The sequence below is a fragment of the Cuculus canorus genome, chromosome 19, assembly GCF_017976375.1.
Source record: "Cuculus canorus isolate bCucCan1 chromosome 19, bCucCan1.pri, whole genome shotgun sequence".
Lineage (NCBI taxonomy): Eukaryota > Metazoa > Chordata > Aves > Cuculiformes > Cuculidae > Cuculus > Cuculus canorus.
The window spans coordinates 12,268,110-12,278,838 of NC_071419.1; the positions used below are offsets into that span (position 1 = coordinate 12,268,110).

Here is a 10,729-nt window from a genome sequence, read left to right on the forward strand (position 1 = left end):
CCACTGCAAAGGGCAATGACCCACTTTGTGTGGGTGTGCGTACACACGTGGACGGACCGTTTGGACTGGGAATGCTTTAAAGGCTGCGAGTCATGTCTGGTGCGTGATGGAAGGAGAGCGGCAGTGATCTCCAAAGAGCCCCCGTGCTTAATAGAGCAGTGATGTGTTAAAGAAACGCAATGTCATTATTCCAGAATAATATCCTGCCATTGTTAGGAACCAACTCCATCTTCTCTGCTGCGCATTTCAAGAGGAAACCCTGCCAGTGTGTTGCAGATCTCAGAAACTGCTGGCTTTGAAGTCCTCCAGCCGCACAGGCTGCTCTGGGCACTGGTTTTCCCCTCCTTTGTCTGGGACGGGCTGTACGCCACCTTTCTGGCGCAGGATGAGAGCAGCAGTGTTAGCGAGGCCGGGGCTTTCAGCAGCCTGGCTGTGCTCACTGGGAGCTGTGCTGTGAGCCCGGAAAGCAGAGGGAACCACACTGGGAGCGGAAGAGGGACTGGATGTCCCCAGTGTGCAGATCCTGGCTCCCTAACCCAGACACACATTGATCGTAATCGCTCTCAATGTTCTGTTCTGGTTGTGGCAAGCGTAATGTCCCCTGTGTCACAAATAACTGCATTGTCTGCAGGCAGAGGTAGTAATTCTTTAAAAGTATTTTGTAAACCAGTAACCAGCCCTGAAAAGAGGCAGAGTGAGTGGCACAATCAGCCGGGCTGCGTTTGGGCCTTGGCATTTCTTATCTCAGCAGCACATGCAGGCCACATGCTACTGACTGGGAACAGCGCGGTGACTGGGAGCAGCCTAGAGGCTGGGAGCACCCTGGTGAGTGGGAACAGTCTAGAGACTGGAAACACCACTTCCTTCCAGATTAAGGATTTTAGGATTATTGTGAAGCCTTTTGGGCCTCTCAAATCTAATCTGTTCTACTATACAATCATTCTGGTTTGTCTCCAAATAACAAAGAAGGCTGTTTGTACAATCCATATCAAGTCATTAAAAGGACGGTGTGTGGTGGAGTATCGGAAAGGAACTAAGTATCTGTTGCAGACAAAGGAAATGGAATGAGGAAAGGTGATACAAAGGCTTGTCAGCCGAGCCTGGGGAAAAATCTGTATTCCTGACACGAGCAAATCCTTCAGAAAATATTGCAGTTGTGAGTCCCGGGGACATTCAGACAAGAATTCTTGGCTGGTAATTTCAGCTATGAGGCTCTTGATCGAGCTGCCTCTGAACACATAAGTGTGTTACATCCAGGGAGTGACAGGCTCCCAGCTCTAAAAGTGCGTCCTTAGGTTAATTTAATTTGGGGAACGTTAACGCGTGGTTACGATGTCTGGGAGCAGCAGAGGAAGAGAAGCAGTTCCAGGCAGCAAATAGCTGCGAGTGAATTCGCGTAGCAGTGGCAGTGTGCGATGGGGGTTTATTACAAGGTGTGGAGATGAAGGGAGTGTCACAGTTTAGCCCTGGCCTGTCCAATTTCAGCAGCTAAAACCAAACAGTTGGGCTCCCAGTTCCCTTCCTCCCTCCCACCAGCCCTGGGGAAAGGGAAATGGGAGAAAAAGACTTGCAGGTTGGAAACTAAAACTACAGTTTTAATGAAATAATAATAATAATACACTAGTAAAACCTAGGTCGCACCCCCACCCCACCCCTTAATGACTCCGTCCCCACAGAAGCTGCAGAGCAGACATGAGGGAAAGGTTCCAAGGCTGGGAGAGCGCTGGGCTGAGGGTCTGGACTCAGAAACGCACGGATCCGGGATCAGGGGCAGACGAGGTCCTCACCGGACGCTGGCCATTGCAGGAGAGAGCGAGACCCTCGTGATCTCTCATTTTCTAGCAAGTGTGACGTCTATGGGATGGAATCCTCTGTTGGTCAGTTTGGGGTCAGCTCTCCTGTCCACTCCCCACTGCAGCTGTGGCCTTTTTCACCTCTTTCCCTTACGACTTCCCCAGCTCTAGGATGGCCTCAACTACCATAGGGGTAAGTGTAAGCAGTGGCCTTTCTGCATCCCAATGCCCGTGTGATCCCTGCCAGGGAGAAACTCTGAAAGCATGCAGTGAGCTTTCAGAAAATGAAGTTACTTAGATGAGACTGAGCTGAAGTCAGAAACTGGTTCTGCCTCAGCTCAAACCAGAACAGGGAGGCAGTTCCCCCAGTTTAATTGGCTGATCCTTAGAGCCAAAGCAACAGGAACTGTAGCACTGTTCCCCTTTTCCAGCCACTTATGTTCAGCTGAAGCAGCAACAGCCACTCTGCACCATATCGTCCTACAGCCAGTTCTGTGCAGGACTTGTGCCACCCTGCAGGCCACGGGCACAGGTCCAGCCCGAATGGGGCAGGGGGAGGGCTGGCAGTGCGGCTGCTGCAAGCTGAGGGACGCGAGTCCCAGAGTTGGCCAGAAAAGCCAAGCGAGTGACAGTGTGCTTGCAAGGGGAGACACATCTGCCCTGGCACACCCTGGGGCAGCTCTGTCTGACCGTTGTCTGTTTTGCAGTGATGGAGAGGCGCCTGGAGGGAACCCCATGGTTGCAGGTTTCCAAGATGACCTGGACCTGGATGACAAAATCCCCAGCAGACCCGTGCTGGCAGCAGAACGGGTGCCCAGCAAGAACATCACCCTCTCCAGTGAGGAAGAGGAGGATGTGAAGGACTCTAAGGTCATACTCCTACCTGATGAAGACATCGACACAGAGCAGGAAAAAAAAAGGTATGAAGCACAGCCTGAATTGTAGGGCTTTGCTGGCCTCTTCTCAGTCCTGCCGCTGACTTCTGCTGGCTTCTGCGAGATACTGGTGTCTCCATCAGCCTGTTCCTTCATCTCCCAGCTGGGGCTGCATTTTACTTCAGGTGTGAGTGCTTTGTTCAGTGTTTCCTGCACTGCATCTTGGCTCCTGTGGTTGCTGTTTGGGAACAGCCCAGCCTTTTTCTCCAGTTTGGACATGAGGCTGTGGCTGATTGTCCGGAATGGTGTGAAGAGGCCAGAGGAGGCGAGTCTTGTGGTGAGGGGAGTGGGACTCACTCACCACCCCCTGTGCTGGAGAACGATGGGCTGGATCGTGTTCTCCACATAGCACATCTCGGGAGACAGTCAGGCATGGCCTGCTGGCACAGGCACCTGTGTGGGAGCATCCTTAGGGATGAGGACCATCCTCAGCCCCTGAGCGGCATGTATTTGAGCACACAGCCCCAGGATGAGCTGCCTCTCCTGCTGAGATGCACATTGCAGCCCTTGAGGCAGGCTCGGCTGTTAATTGATGTTTGTGCTTTGTTTCACAGTGTGGGAGTGTGGACAGGCTCTGACAATTTGTTTCTTTCTTCTCAGGTCTTCCAGAAATTCTCTGAAACCACAAAGTGAAGCAATTTTGACCAAAGCAACTGACCCGAAGCCTCCTGACAGTTTACCTCCCCGTTCTGGGTCCGAAAGAAATAGCAGCAGCAAGGTGAACACCAGCCTGCCCACTGCTGCTGCTGCTGCCACCCCAGCAGCCATCCAGGCCCCAAAGACCACTTCCCAAAGCAAAGGACATGCTCTCAAGCAGAAAGTGGTCAAAGAGGAAAAGCCAGAGGAGTCTGATAGTGATCAAGAGGGACCAATAGCTACTCAGATGCTCTCATTTGTAATGGATGATCCAGACTTTGAAAGTGAGGATTCTGACAGCCAGAAGAAGAAAAAGGTAAATAATGTGCATGAATTGCCTTGTGCTGCTGCGAAGCTGAGCTTGAAATGCTCTCCGAGCAGAGCTTTCATCTGCTTTCCCATCTCTCCGCGGCAGTCGCAGTGAGTCAGGTGCTAAGCAACCTGAAGAGACCGATATAAGCACAAACCCACTGATGGTCTCTGGTTAAAGCCATGCAGCAATGAGGTTTGTGTTTGCAGGTTTTAATGTGTTGTTTATTCACATTAAGTCCAAAGCATGGTCAGGCCAGCAGTGCAGACGGTGTAAAATATAACACAAAGCAAATGGTTTTCCACCCAAAGCTTCACATATAGAAGTGTCTGCGTGCCAGAGAGGGAGCACAAGTGAGCTCCCTACAGTCAGCTCAGCCATCAAAAGACCGTAATAAAATTTGCTTGGCAAAGCTCCTTACTGAAGTAGGAGAAGCCTCTTGGGGAAGGACTTCCCGGCACAGCCAGGTTAGCTGTAACGTCTCTGTGGCACTGAACATGTGGGCAGCTGCTTCAGGCTGCCTGCAGGTGCCTGCTCCAACGCAGTGTGCAGCGGGTGTTCCCTCTGCACCTATCCTGTGTTAAAGATGGAGAAAACACAAGCATCTTCTCTGGGCTGGTGGGAACTTGCTGCTGTGGCTCTGGATATCCCTGATTTCAGAAATTCACAGGCAGCAGAGCAATCTCTAGGAACTGCTAACCATGATTTGGGATGAGCAGTTGCTGCCCAAGGGTACTCCCAGTGCCTGCGTTAGCTGGTGTTCAGGGTGTTTTATGCATATGCAGCATTCCAGGATCCTGCGGAAAGGACAGTTGTCCCAGTTTCTTTGACCTTGCGTCTGTGTCATGCTATTTATTAAGGAATTTTCCATTCATTTAGCAGTTTCAGTACCTGATTTTCCCAGCACTGTAATATGAAAGCAGAAGTATTTGCAGTCAGTTTACTTCTCATAGCATGCGATAATGAGAAATGGGGTTCATGAAGGAGTTTGAATCACAACAGTGTATCAGGGAGATGCCCCACAACCTGAGAATGCTTTCCAAGTTCAAGGTTTAGCAGGCAGGGAACACAGCAAAACCACCTTCATTAGCTGGGAGGAGAGGGTGTTGCCTGGGCCAGCAGCTACGCAAGGCTGTATTGGTCAGGACGGAGGGTACAAAGAAAGGGTGGGTAATGAATTCTGATGAGGATCAGTTGGCAGGTATCGGAAAACCATTAAACTTCATTTCCATTCTCATCGTGCAGAGACAGAGGATTTTTGGGCCATGTCCAGTCTCTGCAACATCCTGGGGTTTAGCCCACGTCGAAGGGCCAGATTTGCCCTGGGAGCACATTCTCGTTTGACTCGGTGAAGTCTCTGCAAACACAGCCCGCTCCCTTAGCCCAGCTGAGACCCCTCAGAGCTATGCAGGAGAAAGATTTTGTCTGCCAGGTTTTCAGCCTGTTAGATTTGATTTTCCCCAGAGCAGAGGTGCCTCTCCAGGGCAGGTAGAGGCTGATGCTGTTGAATGAACACAGTTGAAGATCTCATTTTATCCCTTTACATCAAAAATTCAATTTTGATAGAACGAATGTTAAGTTATCAGAGCACATTTTCCAGTACTAACACTACCAAGATATTTTACCAAGGCAAGAACTAGAGCTGGTAAGATCAAGGGTGTTGATTTCCAGGCAATAACAGCTTGGTTTGGCTGCCATTGCCTTCCCTCCTCCTCCCCTGCTGACTTCTGACGGCTTTGTATACAAAATGTTTAGAGGTTTTGGCTGAAAGATTCTTCTCTGTTGTCTGCCTTTCCCTGTCTGTAGGATGAATTCCCGGTCCGGGAAGATCTCTCTGAAATATCCGATGACGAGACCTCGTTGGCCCAGCCGCCCCAGCCTGTGAAATCAGCAGTCCATTCCTTTAAACTGAAAAATGACTCAGATCTCTTTGGTTTGGGTTTGGAAGAAGCTGGCCCCAAGGAGAGCAGTGAGGAAGGTAAAGGTCACACCTTCCTTCCACTCTTGCTGATTTTGGTTGTCAGACATCTGTTTGTTCAAAAATGGTTCCAGTGTGCAAGCAAACCAATTTGCACTAAAGAAAATAGCCTGTAACCTCACGCAGTGCCCTGTGTGAGTCTTTAATGCGATTTAACACAGCATAAATCACTTTCTTTAAGTTTTTCCCTGTGGGGAGTAGGGGGAGCAGGGCTCATCCGTGGCATCAGACTGGTATTATTTCTGCCCCAGCTGGAAGCAGGAGCACAGCTTTCTGAAGCTGTATGAGGCTTCGCACTCAGCCTCACATGCCTGGGAAGAGGCACTCAGCACCACAGTGTCCTCCCCCTCAAGAATTTGGATCAATTTGAGCAAAAAGCTCTGACAGACCCTGCCGATTCACTCTTCTATTTTTGGGAGAGGTGGGGTGGGGTTCTGCTCACAATCTAAGCATTCATCAGGCATTTCTTTGTTTCCTCGTCCCCTGAGGGAAAAAAATCTTACTCGCACAGATCATTTCTGCTGTCTTGGCATTACTGCAAAGTGACTTTCTATAGATCTGCCCCTGATGGCACCACGAAAGACGATAAGTTAAAGACTTAAAGGGAGAAAAAGCTGTAAGCAGCACCAGAGTAAGATCTGTTTGAGTAACTATTCCAAAAGTGTAAGCAAGGTGTCACAGGCTGCGATGGCTTCATCGGCTCTGTTACTTGGAGCTGATGAATAGCACAACTTGAAATAGTTCCAAGTGCATCTGCAGAGGCCCAGGTCAATAAAATAACTTCAGTGTAGCATCTTTAATAATTCAGCATGGGTTTCTCCGATCTCCTCTTTCTCAGATAAGTATAAAACCACATCTTGCTAGTCAGTCAGCTGGAGCTTGAGCAGTAATTAGACTTCTCCGTGGCTGACTAGTATGTGCAGATCAACCAAGGGAAGGAATGTGTAGGTAAAATTGGCAATCAAATACACGGGTGAAACGTGGTGCAGTTACAAACCCTTCTGTAAAACAGCCAGGTAGACGCTGTCCTGATCAAGGAGTTCTTGTGCAAAGGCAGTGGATGTTCTGCAGTCTAATTAGCAGCGAGGTCATCAACCACAATAACCTGGGACAAATGGTTTGGCAGTCATGGACCCTGGGGCTCGAATGATACCATGAAAGTAGCCACCCCTGTAGAGCAGGGCTGCAGCACTGACGCTGTGCCCTCGTGGTGCTTAGATTTCCATACGGGGTATGAACAGCAGCGAGGACTGGGCTGTTCGCATCACCTGGCACGCTGTCTTCAGTGGTCCTTTCATTGGGACAGTTGAGGTTTTTGAGCCTGGAGAAGAGAAGGATCCAGAGAGATCTTAGAGGAGGATCTTAGAGAAGGATCCAGGGAGATCTCTCAATACTGAAAGGAGAAAGCATTCAGCCAGGAGGAAAGCTGGGGAGGGGCTCTTGATCAGGGGGTGCAGGGATAGGACAAAGGGGAACGATTTTATGCTGAAAGAGGGGAGATTGAGATGAGATCTTAGGTGGAAATGTTTTGCTGTGAGGGTGGGGAAGCCCTGATCCAAGTTGCCCTGTGAAGTGGTGGCTGCCCCATCCCTGGAGGTTTTCAGTGCCAGGATGGATGGGGCCTTGGGCAGCCTGGTCTAGTGGAATAACTCTTGTAGTTAACGTAGATGTATCTGGTTAAGTTGGGGTGTGGGTGTTGGGGCCTGTGCTGGTGTCTAAAAGGCCGCATTGTGTCCAGAGGAGTCAGGATCGCCTTTGCACAAGACTCTAGGGTGGAGCATTTCGTTGTCAGGGCAGAATCCCATGTCCTATGGCTTAAATTGATTAAATGCAATGTTGATTTTTTTTTTTGTTTGAACAGATAAACAACCTTCTAAGGAGAAAAAGAAGAAGAAAAAGAAAAGCAAAGAGGTACTATTTAATTCCTCAGAGTTGACCTGCCGTATCATCTCCCAGCCAAGGAGAGGGATGGCCCTGTACTCTTTGTACCTGGTGGGCTTCCTTACATTCTCCATCCTGCAGCTGGATCCATGCCTCCCGCATTCTGCAGACCATTTAATACTTTGCAGCTTAAAAGCAAACTTTTAGAACAGCTGCATTTGGAAAAGGCAATGCGTGAGTTTGTAAAATGTAGGATTAAATAGAGGAGTGTATCCCTGCTGGGTGGAGTCTGTTGACAGCACCATGGCTTTGTCCAAGCAGAGGGGTGGCCCTGACAGAGCTAATGGCAGAGGCAGCGAGGGAAGCCCGCAGGAGGCTTTGTCTTTGACATTTCTGCCCCTCCAATACCATGGTGGTGTCGGGCACAAACTGCCTGACAGACCACTGCTACAGATAAACCAGATGGTCGTTCTTCTCTGCTGTCCAAACTCACAGAGGGGTCTTCTGGAATTAGCTCCAAGCCAGCCTCGGTAGTAGAGGCTTCACCCAAAGAAAGGTTCCCATCAGGCCAGGTTCCAGGGAGAGAGATGCAGGGTTACTGGCGCACTCAGAGGGTTTACTAATAAAAATGTTCTCATTTTGCAGGAAGAGGAGAAGTCAGCGAAGAAGAAGAGCAAACACAAGAAGAGCAAAGAAAAAGAGGAGAACAAAGAAGACAAAAAGAAAAAGAAAAAGAAGAGCAGGGAGAAAAATGAAATAGATGAACTTGAGGCGTTTCTTGGAGGAGGAGGAGCCAGTGTGAGCAAGCCGCGAGGAGGTGGGGACTATGAGGAGCTGTAGACTGGCCACCTGTAAGCGCAGCGGACTCTTCTCTGATGGCTGTCTCCATCTTTCCTTAGGAGTCACACCAGGACAGGCGCAGATGTGTAAAGCTTTGGCCGTTTGCTGTGTATTCGCTTGAAACAGAGCTGGCAAGACAAAAGCTTTACATCTGCGTGTGCTGGTCTGGTGCATTCGTTACACAAAGAAAATCCAGCTGAGATGTACTTGAGTAAGGGGAAGGCTTGGGGCACGGTTCCCAAGCCTGCTTCCAGGCTGTTGTTTTTTGTCCTTCCAGACATGCCCTGGCAGGGAGCTGGCAGGCGTGAGAGACAGCAGGGACTGGCCTCCTGCTCCACCCCTGCTATATCCCACTCCTGCACACCTGAAATTCCTATCTTGTTAAGAGGAGTGCAACAAAACATGCCGCATGAACGCATCGTGCTCGCCTGTCTCAAGTCTTTAACTTTTTATCCTTCCTACTTTTTAATAAGAAAGGTGGTGTTGGCTGTTGCTCCACCGAGCAGCTGATAAGCTTTAAATCAAGCAGGTCATGCTATGGTACAGCTCTCTGAAACAGCAGCCGCGAGGCCAGAGTGAGAGAGAGCGCATGTGATTTTGGAGTCCTTGGAACGGGACCTTTCTGCACAGCAGCTTTATTAGCACTCACTGGCGCTGCTGTTGGAATTCATGAAGCCCCATTGATTTCCGTGGCCCCAGTGTCTCAGACACTACACGTAAGCTGCTATGCAGTTTGGGAAAACAATGCAAAGTGCAAAGCTAACCTGAAAAAGAGAGAGGAAAATGAGTGCTTTCCTGCATTTCCTACCCTCGAATTTGTGTAGACTAGGATCCCCGCCCTTCAGTACCTCTCAGGGACTCTCGTGGAAATGAAGATATCCAGAGCTTCAGAACTGTCTACAGGGAAGTGTTAGCATGGCAAGGCATTGGCTTCTCAGGCATTTTACAGTCATGCTGTAACACACGGGCTGCACCCCTGCGCGGAGGGACAACCTCTGCGGCTCACACAGCTCCCAGTCCAGCTCCTGCCGAGCCCCCCAGCAGCCGGTGTGCTGCCTTTCCCTGCCCCAAGTGAGGAGCCTTCTCCTACCCCAAGAGTTTGGGAAGCCTTTTCATTTCTGCTTTGGACTTGGGCCTATGGGTTGGTGCCTGCTCAGCAGCATTGGGTGCCGTTGGATGGGCACTACAGGCCAGCCCTTCGCACTTGCCTGTGTCTCAGTGAGCAGCCTCTATGTTTGATGGAGCTTGTTAGCTCTCCATACCTGCTTTGGTTTTGGTTCTGGTGTCCCTTCCGAAGCTCAGACGGTGGTGCTTCATCAAGATTCTGTGCATTACATTCCTCTGTTGCTTGCAGGTTGATTTGAGGTTTAGTTTTGTTCTCCCTCTCCCCTTTTTGTTGTAAAATGTCAACCATGAAATCCAATCTGGAGTTTCCTTCTACATCCTTGTAAAGCAAGGTGTTCTTTTGATCCGCTGTCCATTCCAGAGTTGTCTTGAACAGCTGGCCGTTACCTGCTCCGTTTCTTTTTTTCTTTCCCCAGCCCCCAAAATGCACTTGTAACTGTTGCCCGATAAACTGGGTTTTTGCTGCATGAACAGCGTGTTGTTCAGGTCTGTTTGCCATCAGCGTTTGCCTCCTTCTCTGCCCATTGCTAGATTTCATGGGACGCTGTAGAGAAATTGCATGGTACAGGTCAAACTTTGCACATCTGGGGAGAAAAAAATGGATGGGGATACGACCGGTTTGCGGCCTCTCGTTGCGAAAGGGCAGAGCTTCGTCTGACTGCATTCCTGAAAGTGCTCCTGTTCTGTGAAGATTCTGGGTCATGTTCCATTTTGCATCGAAAAACCTGGTACAATCCATTCTGACTATAAAGCTCTATTGTACAACTGCCTCTGCACATCTCCTTCTCCAGCGCGAGTGTGTCTGCTCGGCACAGTGGCTGCACGCCCCTCCAGGACTGTCGCACAGACGGGCATCCCACTGCCCTTCCTCCTGCTGTTCCAATTCCCACGCTCTGGAACACAGCGCTGAATTGAAAATTGTACAGTATGAAAAAAAGTTGAATGTCAAAACCACGTGTTTTTTCCCCAAAACCGAGGTCTGTCCTGAGCGAGCTGCTGTTTCAGGCAGCGTAAGGGAGACGACAGTTTGGTTCAGCTCTAATCCCACACCAGCGCAGCTCTCAGCAGAAGGCTGCGCCGGCGCCTGACTGCCCTGGAAACACCGATCTTGGCATGGGTTTGTCTTTCACCTGGGCCAGATTTGGCCACTGCAGGAGCCTTTACACTCCCTGCGGCTCCTGTTCCTTGTCAGCACGAGGAGCTGAGACAAAAACAAGTGAAGATGAGTCAT

At 49.9% G+C, this 10,729-nt stretch overlaps 1 protein-coding gene across 6 annotated transcripts in view; it reads left to right on the forward strand.

The window, feature by feature from the left end:
- Positions 1–9,226, forward strand: part of RABL6 (RAB, member RAS oncogene family like 6) — a 64,585-nt gene extending 55,359 nt beyond the window's left edge. For all 6 annotated transcript variants that reach the window (XM_054084494.1, XM_054084496.1, XM_054084497.1 and 3 more), the window contains 5 exons: positions 2,501–2,713; positions 3,329–3,680; positions 5,481–5,652; positions 7,514–7,563; positions 8,179–9,226. In XM_054084494.1, the coding sequence (XP_053940469.1) occupies positions 2,501–2,713; positions 3,329–3,680; positions 5,481–5,652; positions 7,514–7,563; positions 8,179–8,373 (982 nt within the window). In that variant the 3' untranslated portion in view covers positions 8,374–9,226. The remainder of the gene's footprint in view (positions 1–2,500; positions 2,714–3,328; positions 3,681–5,480; positions 5,653–7,513; positions 7,564–8,178) is intronic.
- Positions 9,227–10,729: the final 1,503 nt, after the last annotated feature.